At 38.8% G+C, this 18,647-nt stretch overlaps 2 protein-coding genes across 5 annotated transcripts in view; one reads left to right on the top strand and one right to left on the bottom strand.

Moving 5' to 3' along the window:
• Positions 1 to 4,045: 4,045 nt before the first annotated feature.
• On the bottom strand, positions 4,046 to 14,164 carry puraa (purine-rich element binding protein Aa). The gene is made up of 3 exons (XM_047162016.2): positions 14,092 to 14,164; positions 9,816 to 9,871; positions 4,046 to 9,616 (listed from the first exon to the last, which is right to left on the bottom strand). The coding sequence occupies exon 3, from the start codon at positions 9,534 to 9,536 to the stop codon at positions 8,676 to 8,678; it is 861 nt and encodes a 286-aa protein (XP_047017972.1). The 5' UTR covers positions 9,537 to 9,616; positions 9,816 to 9,871; positions 14,092 to 14,164; the 3' UTR covers positions 4,046 to 8,675.
• A 430-nt stretch (positions 14,165 to 14,594) lies between these two features.
• Positions 14,595 to 18,647, top strand: part of nrg2a (neuregulin 2a) — a 94,863-nt gene continuing 90,810 nt past the window's right edge. For all 4 annotated transcript variants that reach the window (XM_017492567.3, XM_017492565.3, XM_017492568.3 and 1 more), the window contains exon 1: positions 14,595 to 17,404. In XM_017492567.3, the coding sequence (XP_017348056.1) occupies positions 16,900 to 17,404 (505 nt within the window). In that variant the 5' untranslated portion in view covers positions 14,595 to 16,899. The remainder of the gene's footprint in view (positions 17,405 to 18,647) is intronic.

The raw sequence follows: 18,647 nt of genomic DNA, 5'->3' as shown, positions 1-18,647 counted from the left end.
GCGGAGTCATACTGAAAGAGACCACTCCCATCAGGATAGAAATGTTTCATTATAACATAAAGCTGATGAGTCAGAAGAACTTTGTATTTATTTGCAATGATAAGGAAAAAAGTACAAAAGAATAATAATAGCAGTAACAGCTGTTGTCCACTAGATGGTCTACTTCAACACCACAGAAGAGAGAATGTTGATTTTCTGTTACTGGTTCATTGATGTGAAGAAATAGCACACAGCTTCAGTTGCAGCTTTTAGTGTATTCTCATTCTGGTCTGGCAACTCCGTGGCACTGACACCACCACACACACTGTTAAATAAAACACTAGACAGTGAGACAGCGGAAGACTTTTGTCGTATGATGAAACTCACAGCTTGTGGATGGTGTAACTATAGAACCAACTAATGTTTTAAGCATGTGACTAAAACCAATTAAATGCCTGTTATTTTGGTCATTTGGCTTGTTAGCAAGCAGGACATGCTATTTATACAGTGGCAGAAAGGGCACAAATATACACCACCAATTTTTCTTTTAATAATAATAATAATAATAATAATAATAATAATAATACATATTTTGTGTAACTTCAGTTACAGTTCGTCACTCTGAAAGAGTTATACATTAATGAATAAAATAAAATAAAAAACAACACCATAATTGCAATTATTTTAAAAAAGTAAATCATTCACAGATGATCAAAGCTTGTGTTGTTAGGAAAATGTACAGAATATAGATTATATTTATTTTTTTTATTATTTCTTGTTTTTGTTTGGAAGCCACTTACATTCAACCAATTTGCGTGGAGAGCATTTCAAAATAACATTATTTTTTTCATTATCCTATATCCTGAAAATGTTATGTTTAAAAACAGCACTCAAGCCACTAAACCTTCATAAAAATGTAGAAGATTTTTCTAACTGATAAAAGACACAGAATTTAGAGACGTGGGAGGAAAAGCACTTTATCGTAACGAGGAATCCTTCAAAACCAAAGTACAACTAAATATATGATATAGAATATATGTGAAATATATGATATAGAAGTGTGGATGTACTTGGAAAAAAATTCTGTTGTGTCTTATTTCAGTTCACTGGCCTTATTGATTTTATAATACAATGCAAAATACTACTACTACTACTACTACTACTACTACTACTAATAATAATAATAATAATAATAATAATAATAAAGATATAACACATATCAATATGAGGCCAAATGGAACTGGATTTGGAAATGAATTGTATTTTTGAAACACTTACATACAAAGAGACTTGGCTTGAGTTTCTTTTGTTAGGATTGATTTTTTATACACACACACACACACACACACACACACACACACACACACACACACACATATACATATATATATATATATATATATATATATATATATATATATATATATATATATATGTGTGTGTGTGTGTGTGTGTGTGTGTGTGTGTGTGTGTGTGTGTATATATATATATATATATATATATATATATATATATATATATCCTAACAAAAGAAACACAAGTGCCCTCCATTATTATTGGCACCCTTGGCAAATATGAGCAAAGGCGGCTGAGAAAAATTGTCTGTTGTTTAACCTTTTGATCTTTTGTTTAAAAATAATCACAAAAGTACTCTGCTCTCATGGATATCAAACAACTGCAAACAAAACACAGGTTTATCAAAAAAATGTATTTGTTAAATATTGGTATGCAACAATCATTGGCACCCTTTCAATCAATACTTTGTGCTACCTCCCTTTGCCAAGATAACAGCTCTGAGTCTTCTCCTATAATGCCTGATGAGATTGGAGAATACATGGCAAGGGATCTGAGATCATTCCTCCATACAGAATCTCTCCAGATCCTTCAAATTTCGAGGTCCATGCTGGTGGACTCTCCTCTTCAGTTCACCCCACAGGTTTTCTACGGGTTTCAAGTCAGGGGACTGGGATGGCCATGGCAAAACCATGTATGTTTTGGATCATTGGCCTGCTGGAAGATCCAACCACGGCCCATTTTAATATTTCTGGCAGAGGCAGTCAGGTTTTCATTTCATATCTGTTGATATTTGATAGAGTCCATGATGTCATGTATCCTAACAAAATGTCCATGTCCTTTGGCAGAAAAACAGCCCCAAAACATTAAAGAGCCACCACCATATTTAACCATGGGCATGAGGTACTTTTCCATGTGGCTACCTTTCTGTGTGCACCAAAACCCCCTCTGGTGTTTATTGTCAAGAAGCTCTATTTTGGTTTCATCTGACCATAGAACTCCATTTGAAGTTCCAGCAGTACCTAGCAAACTGAAGATGCTTGAGTTTGTTTTTGGATTAGAGTAGAGGCTTTTTTCTTGAAACCCTTCCAAACAACTTGTGGTGACATAGGGGACATCGGATTGTAGTTTTGGAGACATTCTGACCCCAAGATGCATGTAACTAAACTCAAACAATCCTCTTCACAGTGCGTTGAGACAATATAGACTCGCGTCCAATTCCAGGTTGATTCTTAACATTTGCACTTTACTGGAACTTCTTAATTATTGTCCTTATGGTGGAAATGGATATTTCCAATGCTTGTGCTATTTTCTTATCGCCACTTCCCATTTTGTGAAGCTTAACAACCTTTTGCCACACATCACATCTATATTCCTTGGTCTTACCTGTTGTTATGAATGAATTTGGCCTATGTGTTACCTCATATTTATACCCCTGTGAAACAGGAAGTCATAGTTGAGCAATTTCCTGCTCCAAGTCATCTAGGTGTACTAAAAAATGTAAAACATAAAATGGGAATATACTTATTAATATACAAATATATTTTTCTCATATGAATTCACAGGGGTGCCAATAATTGTTGCACACCAATATTTAACAATGAAAAGGCTAAACAAAGACAATTTTCACAGCCTTCTTTGCTCATATTTACCAAGGGTGCCAATATTAGTGGAGGCCAATGTATATACTTTATTATTTTTTTTTATATTTACAATGTATATTATTTTGGTGTGAAAGAGTTCAACTGTGAAGTGCTTTATTTAAAAAATAAAAACATTTTAAAAAGATTAGTAGTTTTAAATATATATATATATATATATATATATATATATATATATATATATATATATATATATATATATATATATATATATATATATATATATATAAATAATGATATTCAAGGTTTTATATCGGTCTCAATATTGGAAAAGAAAATGTGGTATTGTGCCATTTATAATAATAATAATAATAATAATAATAATAATAATAATAATAATAATATTTTTATTTCAATCTATTTTGAGGATATTGGACCATAAAGAAGAAGCTTAAATTGCACTCATGTCAATGTTTCCTGGGCAATATTTAGTTTAAAAAAAATTAATTGAGACATGACATGATCATTTCTCTAAAAAAAAAAAAAAAAAAAAAAAAAAAAAAAAAAAAAAAGACAAGTCTAAGTTTATAAGTTTAAGTTTGATGCTGATGAGAATTTTTTAATTAAATAAAATGTATTAAAATATTACATAATAATAATAATAATAATAATAATAATAATAATAATAATAATAATATGGTTGAAAATTATATTTGGAAATATTACATTTATTTTTTTACTACATAAATAACTAAATCATCCTCTTTATCTATATTGTTCTTATCTTTGGTTGGAACCACTCGCATCCAGTCAAGGAATTTAAGCAAAGTGATTATTTCCTTTTTAATATATTTTTTATATTTCCAAGTAGTCTTAAATAATGCTGTAATGTTTGTATAAAAAGTTCCACCCAAGCCGTTAAAACATCAAAACAGACACCAACTGATTTAGGAAATAACATCCTGACAATTGTTACACTATAATGTGGCTGTTTATATTTGATAAATTATTTTTAAATAATAATAATAATAATAATAATAATAATAATAATAATAAACAAGTTGTGTTTTTTTTTTTGTTTTTTTTTTAACACAGGAAACTTCACTGAAGTCAGTCATCTGGTATGGTCTATGAGAACATGTATGAGGGAAAAAGAAACAACACAACACATATTTGTTGAAAATTAAACTCTTTTTTTTTTTTAGTGATGTGGGTAAATTAACATTTCTTTTATTTTAAAATTTGTAAAATGTACATAAATTATATTTGACGCATCACCACCAAACGTGTTATTCAGTAATCATTCTTGCAAAGGGAAGGAACAGAAGAGAAAAGAAAAATAAAGAGAAATTGCACTAGACATTCCTTGTTCAGAGAATTTTCAAACAAAGATTTGTCAGACTTTTTTTTTCCAGCTGGGAAAGCAATGTGCTACTGACATCAACTACTGACGACAGAAGAGTCCACCAGACACCTTCATCGAAGCCTTCCCATAGAATAGAAAACCAATTGAGGAGCACGAATACATGTGTAATGCCTCGGACCCCGAGGCCCAAACACAAGTACCACTTTTATAACCAATCAATCATCATTTCTGCTCCGTCTCCCTTCCCATGTTCAGAGAAATGGAAACATTACATGGAGCATATGGATGCTCTCTAAAAGTGCTAGGTAACTGCTCTATGTTGGTTTGACCAGGTTGGGTGAAGTTTGCTCATTAAGCTTGGTTTCTTCTCTTCTAGACCCAGACCTTTTTAATTATAAGTGCAGATAAAGGCTTTTCAAACCTCAAGAAAATAAATGTGGAATTCAGCCACATGCTTTCAAATATTAACCCTCGTCTTTTAATTGATATACTACATAATGCCACCATTGGCACATTTTATATTGCACACAGTAATGAAATAATGGAAAGAAAACAAAAAGCCATGACAAGTGCTGTGGAAAGTCAAAGAATTGGGGGGAAAACCAAAGGACGTGCTGGCCATGAGTAATTCAGACAAATTGCTGCCAAGATCTAGAGCTGTGAGCGGGTAATCTCACAAATGTCAAATTTGGGCACCTGTAGCCAAACCTAGCCCACAAACCCTTCTCCTGTTTGCCTCTTCCCAAAATCTGACATGTGAAAACCAGTGGAAAAGACTGTACTGTGTTTTCAAGGATACCAACCCATGTCTGAGTTTACATGTGGGCTGATGCTTAGATGCGATTCAATGACAGCATGGGAAGGGACAGACTGAGTCAGTAGTCAGGGAAAGGCTGAGGGTCAGGAGCTTGTGAAACACCCATATTATCTTTAGGACACCAAGCAAGTCCAACAAAGCCTCAGAAAAAAAAAAAGGATATAGGAAAGACAAGAACCCAAACTTTGATCCAAAGCACCAGCCAGCGTGTAAGCATGTGGAGTATAAGGCACCAATGCTGAAGAGTATGCTCCCCAACAAGTAACATTAAAGTTGGCTCTCCTAGTCGGGCACACAATGACCGGCGGTCAAGCTTTACAACTGTTGTGCGTCCTTCTTGTTTTGAGCCTTGCAGCTTGTGGAAACAGAAGTTTCTGCTTGTGGGTATGGCCAACCTGCAGATCTACATCTCATAAAATTTGAGTTATTTGGTTACAATCGGACAGAGTGGCTCACAGGAACTTTCAGCAGTCGTGGTTTTATTGTTTTGCATTGTTTCACTGTTGCGAGTTCAAATACTTTATGCTCTTAAAGGCCTCCTTAAAGGATGACGTTCAGCTGGCTTCTACAAACATTACGATGTAGTTGAGAAGTAAATGGCTATAGTGGTGAGGCTTTGCTTGCCCTTCACGCCAACAGTAGCTGGGCAAACTCCATCGACGAACACGCTACATGACAAAGTGTGTGACTTGATCATTCATTCGTTCATATGCGACAGCCTATATGAAACTGTGAGCTTGTAAGCTTGTGAATGTGGTTTCATTTTCTTTTAACCCTTGCGGATGTCGTCTCTACTTTAAAGTGCCCGTGAAATCAAAATTGGGATTTCAGAACTTGTTGTGCCTGTCCAATAATAATATGGACACCAATTACGATACTATATCTAAAAATAACCCACAAAAATAGCGTTCCGAAATTTTTCTACATTGTTGTGTGATGACGTACATCTAGACTTTACTGATGATCATGCAATTATATGCACTCTAGAACACGTATACATGCCACCCTAGGAGGTGGATCTTACTCTATACTGTAACAACCTAGACAGAATTATGTACAAATATTGATAGTTATTTAGCTATAATCCTATCACTCGGACCATTCAATTCTACCACCTGATGCCTCCACGACCCTGTGACGCTCTCTCAGCACTGCTGATGATCAACCTCTGCTAAAAAGTCCATAAAGCATGTCATAGTTTTTTTGTGATTGCTGCAGCTAAAATGCTCAAATTTTCTGTGGCTTTTTTCAAATTTTGCGCTGAGATTTTTTTTGTGCTTTTATTGTGGAAAACTATGCGAATTGCCGAAATTGCAGTTGCACATTGTTTAGCACAGTCTCTCACAGTGATGTTTGTTGGTAAATGAGACCTTTTTAGCTGTACTCATGTACAAAACATGAATCGAAGGGGGCTTTGACTGAATGCGTGTTGTGATGACTTCACATGATGTGTCTTGGCCCAAATCTGAGGAAAATCTGTGATCATTTTGAAAAATTGAAGGCTACTCTGAATATTGCGGAGTTGGCTTGAGTTTGCTTTAATTTCAGTGATCGCAAAATCCTGGAGGAACTGGCTAAAACCTCCAGAAACAAGTCATCTCATCATCATGTATGATATTATTAAAGTCAAATGGCGTGGGTGAAGACGCAGATGAAAATCCTTCCCACTTCTCATTAAACTCTTTGCTTCTCCATTTTTAAATAGCTCTCTAAGCTCCAGTCAGGTATGTTTACATTCTGCAGGGGAGTGGTATATCGTGAATGCTACTGGCTGATGTGTAAGTCAACACAACTTCACTCTGACTTCCTGTTTCAGAAGGAACTACGTCAACATACAAAATGAAATCACTTAAATGGGCACTTTAAATGTTCTGAGGCCTTAAGACTCAACTTTTGAGTAAAAGAGTGCTGAATGAATAAATTGAAATGTAAAATGCCGATACTGCTTTGGTTCCTTCGTGTGCAAATAATCACGGTCACTGATTTCATAATATTGTGAACTTTTCTGAGGCAGGATACACCTCTTTTCAATAAGTGCATGGATTTGGAGATGTCTGTAGATAAACCGTACCCACAAATGCACTCCATTCCAACTTTGTCCTGCTACATTTCTCAAACGGGGAACGTACCAACATTATCAAGCTTCACTGCAGATCCTTACATTTCTGACTAGGGCTTTCCCCAACACAGGTCCTAAAGGACCCCTGAGAGAGAGAGTGAGATTTCATTGCAACAGACCTGTCGTTCATGTATGATCAAGCAGTCAAGGATTCAATACTGTATTTACAGGTTGAACGGAAATTATTCATCAACTAAGTGACCAAACATCACTGACAGGACACTGTCCATGAAATCACTAAATAGAAGGTCCTTGAGGACACACATTGAGAAACCCACCTCAATGTAGCTGTGTATAGGTTAACATGCAACAACAGCATTCCTTGGCGCCACTCATACTCTCATTGGTAGACCGATATAATATTTAAATCCTTCTAGAGATTGTTATTTAATTCCCCCACTAAAAACGTAGGGTATTATCTTCTCTGTAAGCACTGAAATACAGCTGACTCACAAAATCATACTCTGTCTATATATATATATTTTTTTTACATTAGCATTTTCATGTTTCTTTGCACCTTCATCTAGGGGCCTGGTAGTTTTGGGAAGAATTTTTCCATTACAAAACTTTCAAAGTAGTCTTTCTGTTGTCACTGCTTCCCCTTGTTTAAAGTATCTTTCATAACTTGTCTATACACTTCGCATGACAACAAGACACAAGTACATAGTATACTCATCTGCATGACAATTATTTCAATGGATAAAAAAATACACTGGGATTATACTCCATAGGCCACCTTTTGCGTATAGGTCTCCATGTCAAGGACCATCGTCCAGTCAAACAGGTCGTCTAAGAAACCGACTGCATTCTTTAGTACAGTGAGCACTTGTGACCTTTGCCAGAGTTAACCTGTACCCAAGGCCTTCTACGTTCACTGACATTTTCACCTCCACGGTCCTGAATAGCCTTCAGGTGATGCTTTTAACATATGAGTGGCATGGTTACCATGACAGCCTCTTAACTGGATTTGAAAATTTAGTTTTTAAAAAAGGAGAGAACATAAAATAAAACCATCTGATTTGTTGTGCTGAAGTTATTAGCTTACACATAAAGGACTGTTTTTTTTCATGTTTCAGCAATAATTCCATTTGAACATTGCAAACACTTTTTTTTCCTGTTTTTATAATATCTTTGACGTGTATAAAAGTTCTCGGTTAATAAGGGAAATAAACACTCAGTTCTTTATCTGTAGTCAAGTAGGAAACACAGTTCATAGCCTATATAATGTTATTACTCTGTTTAGCAGCCGCTTACTGTATTAATGGTGGGTAAGTGGATCACATCCAGTGATGGGGTACGAGTTGCACCTGTCATCTTGTGGAGGTTTGCTGTACGTTTGTGGATACTTACTGCCCCTTGGAGTTAAACCGTTACAGTTAAATCTTTACGTTTCTTTCATTTGTACAGTAAAGTTCGTTTTACGCGTCGTTTCGCTTTGTTTTGATCGTATATTTTTTTTTTTTTTGCATGTTATCCTCCCTCCCAACTCTCCGCTCATTATCAATCCTCATCCCCGTCGTCCGGGTGCATCTCTCCCGGCTGTTGTTGCTGCTCGCACACCCTCCTCTCCCGCTGCTTGTCTTGAATCTTTTTCATCTCCTCGGCGTATTTACAGAACGTGCTGCCGAACTTGGCCCACACTTTGTAGGGCACCGTGATGGAGTTGCGGTACGTGGGCTTCACCTCGCTCACGCGCATGAACACGCCGTACTTGTTGGAGCCCACGTCGAAGAAGAAGCGCTTGTTGTCCACAGTGAGCGACGTGCCTTCGGGCAGCTCGGCAGGCTCATCCTCCACACCGTAGTCGTCGATAAGTTTGGCGAGCGCGTCGCGGAACTCGATGAGCCCCTGCGCCGGCAGCGCGATGGTCTGGCCCTGCGCCGAGCCCAAGCCAGGCCCCCGGTTTACCGTCTGTCGGATCCGCAGGAAGCGGCCGCGCTGGTTCTCCTTCAGATCCATGTAATACTTCCGATTCTCGCGCACCAGGAACTCGCTCTTGAGCGCTCGCCTCGGCTCGTCCTGCACCGCGTCCGGGTTGCTGGGCCCAAGCTGCGCGTAGTGCTCGATGAAGTCCCCGAGGTAGTCTCGGAACTCGACGGCCACCGACATGGAGAGCGTCAGGCGGCTCTTGTTGCCACCGGCCCCCACTTCGGCGATCTTTAGGAAGCGGCCTTTCGCGTTCTGCTTCACGTCCAGGTAGAAGCGCTTGTTCTGGATGTCGACACGCTTGGACGCGAGCTCCTGCGTGTCGTGCTGCAGGCCGGAAGCCGAGCCCGCCCCTCCTGCCACCGCGTGCATGGAGCTCAGAGCCGGGCCCGTAGCCGCTCCTCCCTGCTCACTTCCACTGTCTCTGTCCGCCATGATGCCTGCCTGCCTTCTCCCTCCGTCTGCTGCAACCTCACAGCCAGCCAGCCAGCCACGCGGCCGCTCTCGCGAGATCTCTGCAATGAGACAGACAGGTTGGATTTAAAGCACCTAGTCCCGCCGTTTCACCGAATCCACGATAAGAAAACATACGTGCATGAAACAAATGATAGATACTACACAGTTTTGCTTGTTTTTCCCCCACCCTCAAATTACATCAAATATCCACACCAACTGCATTTACAATGCAACGCCATATTTGATATTCTTAAATACCTGATCCTGGGTGTCCTGTCTTCTCGTTCTGTGTTCTCTTAATCACCAGCCCTAAACTAAAAGGAAAAAATGAAGAAAAAAAAGGTCATTTAATTTTTTTTTTTGTTGTTATTGTGACAGAAATATACAGGTTGGCAGACTATAACCTAAATATTTGCAAATTTGATGATAACACTAACCAGTTAAAACGGTCATTAAATATTTGTTTTCTTATTGAAGCTCCCACCTTTGATTTTAAAGCCTGCTTTATAGCTACAGTGCACAAGGTTCGAGAAAATATGTACAGACAGTAGTCTAAAGTCAGACAACGGATCAAGGTCTCCAAAAATACACATAATTGTTGTTTGTGCATATGAAGCTTTCTTGTCAACTCATAACTCGTATTTGTAAAGTCACCGAACGCTTTTAATCTCATTGTGTATTTTTCCATTAAGATTCAATTCCACAAACTCGACTTTTATTTCAGAAATTTCATACTGCTCCAAACACGCATAGAAATATACCTGCAACCGTTTAAATATATTATTTAGCTCACCAATAGCACTGTAGTCATTTCTTCCAGATATGATACAATAATTCAAACCCAGATTCATATTCATTATTATTACAATGCAACAAAACAATACAAACTCCTCTTCTCCTTTTGTGTACATTATTATGATTATTATGATTATGATTATTATTATTATTATTATTATCCATCCATCTTCTATACCGCTTAATCCTTTTTCAGGGACTCGGGGAAACCTGGAACCTATCCCAGTGAGCATCGGGCACGAGGCGGGGTACACCCTGGACAGGGTGCCAATCTATTATTATTATTATTATTATTATTATTATTATTATTATTATTGTTGTTGTTGTTGTTGTTGTTGTTATTGTTATTATTATATTTAAATATTCTCTTGTCCATGATCAAACAGTTGAGTTTTGTCATCATTTTCATCTCAGTTACCGCTTTATCCTAGTCAGGATGTTGGTCGCGCTGGATCTGGAACGCATCCTGGGAATGGGCGCGAGGCGGGAATGCACCCTGGATGCGACGCCATGCCCACACATTCCCATCCAAAAGGCAGTTCGCCAAACCATCTACCGGAATGTTTTTGGGGGTTTTTTGGAAGATGGAAGAAAACCGGAGAAAACCCAGGAGGTCACGGGGACAACATGCGCATCACCACACAGATTGAACCGGCGACCCTGGAGCTGAGAGGCGGCAACCGGCTGCACAACCATGCCGCACAGTTGAGTTTTATATCTTTGCAAATTATTTGGGTAGAGTGCAGAAATTCATCTTGATGACATTCATGATACAGATCCCGATTGTCAGTTTATCATTAAATTAAATAAATCGCGTGCATATTTCTCAAATATAATGTTTATATAATGATTGCAAAGCGTTAAATTAAGATCAATGTGAATACAATTAAAGGGAATGAAGCTACCTTAAAATTGCTATAAGTGGAATAAATAACATACATTATAATAATAATATACGCCACATTGGACACAGAGAGGGTTTTGACATTTTTTCTGTCTGTGTATGTGGAAAGCCTGACTTTTAACATCATTTTATTAACACAAAAATTCAGGCTTCAACAAAGCTGGTTCGCATAAAATTATAACAGGCAATAAAATGTCAATAACATTTCTAAGAAGAACTGGCACATGGACATTCAGGTCTCACAGTATTTACAAAATAAATACAAATCAAACTGCAATCAGAAGAAATACATCTATAAAAGACAATGAATTTAAATATTTTGTGAAAGTATTCGTTGAAGTTTGCCAGGTTTAGAGAACTGCAATAATAATAGTAATAAAAAAATTAATGAAAATAAAAAACCAACAACAACAACAAAACACTGTTTTGTGGAGAATATTCTGCAGCTTGTTTTATTGTGCATCAGACGCTCTTATTATTTGTTTCAATCCGTTTCAACATCTTTGCCGAATGGGTTGGTCCAGGTATATGCAGAGTAACTTGCAGGACTCAAAAAATACTATTATTTATTGTTATTTTTAGTATGTAAAAAAAAAAGGGGGGGGGGGGTCTTATAAATATCTAATATCTGAATATTTATTTTAGCATCTGAAATTAAATAAAATTAGCAACGCATGTCATTTAAGTGCAGAATTGAATCGTGTTTATTGTAGATCTCGGTTGTAGAGTTGTAAGAAATCCTTTGGTCTCTTGGACATTTAATGAATTTATAATGCCTTTAATCCTGTCTTCTAAATTGTTTTATCTTTTACAATAATAACTGGGTTAAAACAGAATCTATCAACTAGATATATCTTTTTTATTATAATTTTTTAATGTTATCATAACACAATTATAACATAAGATAACATCATATCATAATTATGTTTCATAACACGCATACGTTTCATTCAAGTCAGTTGAAACAAACGAGTACGCATTAAATCCAGGAAGTCTTAATACGCAAATAGTAGACCTAAACATTCTATAAGGTTGTATAATTGGGGTCAAATTGATGTAACAATTTTCTGATAACATTTTATCAGAAATGAAAAAAAAATTATAAGTAATTACTCTGTATCTTAAGTATTGGTTAGGTGAATAGGAATATAACGTGAGGCAAATAAATTAAAACAATAATAAGGCAGATGAATGCACAAGTATTGACTTTATGGAAATTGTATTGTTCACAAATTTGTAATTAAAATATGTAGTTTTACATGTAGTGATAAAAATAATAGCATAGGCCCATATTTTCGCTTTGGATATATATATATATATATATATATATATATATATATATATATATATATATATATATACAATGAAATTAGTAAATTAGTAGATATATTAGTAAATGACGGAAGCGGTACAGGTTTTTGAAAGTCGGAAAGTTAAAAAAAAAAAAATGGTCCAGGCTCTTGATTACCGGGCAATCTAAACTATCAAGCCTTAACATGCAAATTTTTTAAAGGTTTGTGTTTTTTTCTCCACCCAAAAACAGACAGATAATAATGTTGTTTTCTCGATGATTCATAATTCGGGCGAGGCAGGCCCAATTCGGGCGAGGCATGGTAATAGTGTCATTAAGACGGCGTTTAAGGGCTCGTAAAGTCAGTCATGTTTTATCCGGTCAGAAAAACCTCTTCAGTATTCAATGAACCTGCTGTACTTGTGGCAGAAATTTCGAAAAATATTTATAAATAACATATTAAATGAGTAAACGCGTTCATCTAATTGATCAAGGAATAACATAATCAACCACACAGGGATAGACAGGCTGTGTTTTTCAGTAGAACAATTTTGTTAAATTGTTTTTACTTACTTTTTCTATGCTATTCTCTTTTAAATTATATTTTATTGCAATTAAATTCGCAACTCCCCCATATGATTACCTGATATATATATATATATATATAGATATAGATATAGATATATATGTGTATGTATGTATGTATGTACGTGTGTGTGTGTGTGTGCGTGTGCTGTAATAAATTTTCAGGTTCAGAAATTATTAACTGATGACTATACGTTTTTTTTTTACAGCTATAAATATATAAATATCGGAAAACAGCAATAACAAAAACAAAAAAGGCAGCAACTTTGCTATAATTCAAGTACTGTCTAAATGAACACTGTGAGAGTAATTTTACCACTGTAAATGTTTGTTTTGTAAATTCCGTGTAATTAGTATTCACTTGTGAACTAATCAAAGAACGACTATTGTAACGTCAAGGTTCCTATAGGCCCATTAAAGGGGGTCTTGTAATCGAGAACTGATCACACGAAACCGTGAAATTCTGCCAACAGACGCAAACCTGGTCGCCCCTAAAATGGGACCGAAAATAGCAGCGTCCAAGCAGAGTGTGTAAAGGACAGAAAGAGAGAATGACAAGGCATTGTGTTGCAACTGATGTGTCTCAAATGAGGTTTTAAAATGTTGTGACATACATTCGTTAAAAAAAAATAAATAAATAAATAAATAAAATCCCGTGGTACAATGATTCAAAATGCACTTTGTTTTTTACTGCAACGCCCTGTAATGTTTTGCAACTACTTATAGAGTTTGCCTACGCAAAGTGAGCGACACCTAAAGAGTTCGACAAATTCCTTCTGGTGCCATCATGTTGATGAAGAAGCGATTACACTGCATTTAAAAAGTGCGAAGCTCATAAGCAGCTACGCGGTCCGTTTGTTTAGTGTTCCCCCCGCTTAGTCTGCAGCAAGTGCGTTTTAGCGCCTGTGCAGCAAGGAGGAGGGGAAAAAGACGCAGAAAAGCAAGCTGCGAAGGCCTACCGTGAACACTAGCGCGTCTCCCTTTCGCCGCTCCACAAGATGGAACGAAAGAGCGAGTCGTGGCATGGAGACGGACGCACGCGAATATTGCACGCCGTACGGCCGCCTTCTGATGTCAGCACGCTGCGCTCGAGCTCCTCCTGCCGTCGCATTCGTGCTACTACAGCCTGCGTCTCTGTTAGAACGGTCTCTGCGCATACGTCTACAGACTTACTGCATCATCGTCACTGTCAGCGCTACTCTTTACGCCACAACTAAAAAGTATTATCTGTGGAATGAATAAATCTAAAGAAAAAGGAATATTGCTAAAAGGGTCAAATGTCGCGCGTGTGTGTGTGTGTGTGTGTGTGTGTGTGTGTGTGTGTGTGTGTGTGTGTGTGTGTGTACAGGTAGTCATACATAAGGCCAGTGAGGACACACTGATACTCAGACACTAATCACCCAGCCTCATTGAGAACTCAAATCTTCCGGAACACGACCCAGAGCTATCAGACTGACGTCAGAAGCGACCGTGCAATATCTGTGCTACTAGATTGAAATACTAATTAAATAGATACAGCTCATTCCAAACGTAAATATTAGGAATATTACCACACATGAGCTACCCCTTCATCTGGCCCATTTATGGCTTAAATGACGACAATGAAGTCAGCTTGGTGAGACGGTATGTTTACAGCCAGATCACTTTCGGACCTAAATTGAATTGCCTCACACGCCTTTTCAGCACACACTCCAAATCCAATTCACTTGAACTGTGGTTGCTCAGCATTTTTGGCCCACAATCCACTTGCCATTGCCATAACTATCCCTTCTGTGCCTGAACTCACGCATAGCTGTCATTTCAAATCTGCCTTTTCCAATGCCAGTATCATGCTTACATTGCAGACATGGATTTGAGGCAGTCTGTACAATGTTGTAAATCTGTTAAATCACCCCAAAAACCAATAAAGGAATAAAAACAGTTCGATTAATTTGAAATCTTTCAGAACCATGGACAGTGCTTGCTTATTTGCATGTCGAGGTCTGGTCTGTGATGATAAAATGTATTTGTATTATTTTATTTTTTTACATAAAAACGAGCAATTAATAAACTTCATAAAGCTCATCAATGCTGCATAAGAATCTTTGTCATTTTTCAGAGGGTAAAGAATGAAAAAAGAAAGAATGAAAACCGTAAATAATTATAATTATAAATAATTATAAACCGTTTCTATATTATGAGTTTCAATTAAATGAACTGACATTGTTTTCTCTCTTTGTTTGTTCTCGCTCACTCCCCTACTACACAGATCTCATCATCATCATCATCATCATCATCATCATCATCAGTAGTAGTAGTAGTAGTAGTAGCCTAGTAGTAGTTATAGTAGTAGTAGTAGTAGTAGTAGTAGTAGTAGTAGGCTAGTGGTAGTAGTTCAGGTAGCCCAGGATGTCAACATGGCTTGTTGAGAGCACAAATTGTTTTCCTCACTATTTTCACACGACTCAATCTAGTTACTAAGTCAAGAACAAGTTTTGCTGTGTGATGTTAAACGCATAAAGGACAGCAGAGGTCGCTCTTAGTGAATATTTAACAGCATCCTTGGATGCGGCTCCACAGGTTCAGCAGCCTCGCACTCTATCTTCATATTCTTCCTTATAAGTGAGCATCCATAGAAAATGTGAAATCACATATACAGTATTGTTACCTGCATTCATAGCTTTTCTGCTCATTTAAGCTGTTCACTGTATAAACTCTGCCGCCTGGTTGCACAAGCCTCTTTTATCATCTTCCAGTGGGTATTTCCTCCCCGCAGTTTAACGCAGATCGCAGCAATGTATGTTTTGTCCTCTTGGAAACATTGGGATAATGCTTTTCTTGCCTTCTTGTAGCAATGCAGCGGATGTCAGATGTATGGATTTGATGCAACGCCTCACGATCATTTCTCTCTCTCTCTCTCTCTCTCTCTCTCTCTCTCTCTCTCTCTCTCTCTCTCTCTCTGAGGCCGAGCGGCGAATGTGACCTGAATGCAGCACATGATTTAGCGATGGAACGAGACGAAAACTCATTCAGAACTGCTGAAGAATCCGTGACGCGTTTCATCGCCTGATAACCCGCAAGCTGCTGGGAAACGATCATGTCGGCGCGCATCAATAAAGAAACGGAATATTAGTGGAGGGACGGTCGCATCCTCCGACACCAGACATTTTGGTTTTCCGTTTCTTTTCCGTATGGATTTGTGATGGCAGAGATCATGGATTGACACATATATAGACTCATACACACACGGCGGTATGTCGGTGCTCTGTGTGCGGTGAATGTGTCTTTGGTGCGGGGAGGATTACTGCACGTTTCCCCCGCTCCGTCCGCGCCACACTGGAGAAGCGGACAGAGACTGGCCACGAGGGACACGATTGGAACAGTTTATCGCTTGAGGCATTAATAACCCGGACTTTGTCGCTCAGGAAGTGGATTTAATGGTTTTTACTTTGAGCGGACATCGATCGTGCACCGCAGCATTTCACGTTCGTTTCTTCCTGCAGTGAGTGATACAGAGGCATCAGTGCCGTTAAGCGCGCTCACTACACTACTGCATTTTTTGGGGCAAAGATAGACTGCGGATACTTGCTATATATGGCTGTGTAGCTTCCATGGAGGAGGGCCAATCCCCTCATTTCGTTGCATTTTTTCTCACAATGCGTTTTATCCGAATGTACTTGGGAGATTTTTAGCCCGGAGTCATTTGGCCGTTCCACTATCTGCCGTCTCCTCTCCAACTGCAAGATTATCGGGAGGGGAAAAAAACCCAGCAGCGCATCCCCGATGGCATGGACACTTCCGCAGGGTCTGCCGCGCCGCCGTGCTACCGGAGCCCGTTCGCAGCCCGCCCGAGCCCGCGCCGAGCCAAAGCAGGCGGCATGAGGCTCGAGCCGGTGCCCTTCTCCATGCTGGTCATCGGGGTCGCGTTCGCGTGCCACTCCCCGAGCCCGAGCTCGCTGCGGGAGCGCGCCCGTCACTCCGCCGTGGTGATCGAGGGCCGTGTGCAGTCGGCGCCCCACAACGCTTCGGGCTCCGAGCCCTACCGGGTGGACGTCAAGGTGCTGGACGTGTGGCCGCGGCACAGCGGCGGCCTGGAGCGCGAGCAGCTCGTCACCGTGCGCGAGCTGGGCCCAACGAGCGGGCCGTGCGCGCGCGTGCTCAACGACCACCAGTACATCTTCTTCATGGACCCCACCGACGAGCCGCTGGTGTTCAGGGCGTCGTACGCGCCCCTCGAAGCCAGCGGCAAGGATCTGAAAAAAAACGTCGGGAAGATCTTGTGCGAGGACTGCGGTAAGTTCGAGCAAGCCAATTAATTATATATACCGTCACGATCGGGTTCGTTGTCATTTCTTTCCATGTGTATGGTCATGTTTCGCCAAAATATATTTGCTGCAAAGCTGGACGCTTTTCGTGTATAGACTCATTAGTCAGAGATCCATGTAGTGTCCTTACACAAATTCACTCACACACTTGCGCACTGCAAACAGATAGACAGACAGACAGATAGATAGATAGATAGATAGATAGATAGATAGATAGATAGATAGATAGATAGATATAGACATAGACATAGACTTCTGATATGCATCAATATATTAGACTCCAGATTGAGATCCAGGCTTGACTGTCAGTGAAAGAAAATGTGAAATCTCTCACTGTTGGTAGCATGAATTCAAAGTAAATCTCAAGCCGGAGTTGGAAAAGAAAATCTCAGCCATCACTGTCATAGCTATAATATCACAGCTCTGCAGACGAGTAGACATCCGACAGAAATGTGGAAATAAATATAAATGTATTAGATTTCTTAGATACACATTTTTAGGATATAAATATTTCTTAATTATTTGTGCCAGGCTGACTGTTATCTCTTCAGATTCCTGAAAGCACTACCATGGCCATTGATAACTAAGAATGTCGGTGTTTCTGTTTTTGTTTTGGTGACAATGATGCTTAGCAGGTGGAAGACTTTCCTGTCGCATTTCAACTTTCAGATTTCGCTTGGTTCAAATGTTGCTTGCACTGCCCGGGGGAGGGGGGGGGGGGGGGGGGGCGGGGGCAGCTGCATTTTTCTCCATTGCAGTGGTCTCATCTGCCCAGATGGTGGGCCGGGTCCTCTGCAGAAAGGATTTCTGGGCCATGCGCTCTCTTCTCTAGCTCTGTATAGGCCTGACAATTGCAGTGGACTTCCCGGTTTTTCGCTGTCCAGGGTGCTACATCTGACCGCGCTTTCCTTCTTCTAACACTTCTCTTAAAGGCTGATTGACAGGAGCATATAATACTAATGATTCTAAATTAAAGAGGCAAATTAATAATTAGTGTATTAAAATATTGTTGTAATTTGTAAATATTACAAAGCCCATTGTGTAGTTTCCACGGCACACGTAGGTTATGGATTAAATGTGCTAGATTAAGTGCATATGAAAGCCTTCTGTAAATGACTTTGCAGTTTCTGTTTGTCAAGCCTGCTCACAAGTTACTACTGGATACATTCCTCATGACTTGTTGCATCTATTTTTTTTTAAGTTGTCTCAAT

The sequence above is a fragment of the Ictalurus punctatus genome, chromosome 18, assembly GCF_001660625.3.
Source record: "Ictalurus punctatus breed USDA103 chromosome 18, Coco_2.0, whole genome shotgun sequence".
NCBI classification, from domain to species: domain Eukaryota; kingdom Metazoa; phylum Chordata; class Actinopteri; order Siluriformes; family Ictaluridae; genus Ictalurus; species Ictalurus punctatus.
Note: the sequence above shows the minus strand (reverse complement) of the source record. Positions and strands in the feature narration are given on the sequence as shown.

Bases quoted from the DNA above. Each gene is read 5' to 3' on its own strand.
- puraa (XM_047162016.2), bottom strand. From the start codon at position 9,536: ATGGCGGACAGAGACAGTGGAAGTGAGCAGGGAGGAGCGGCTACGGGC.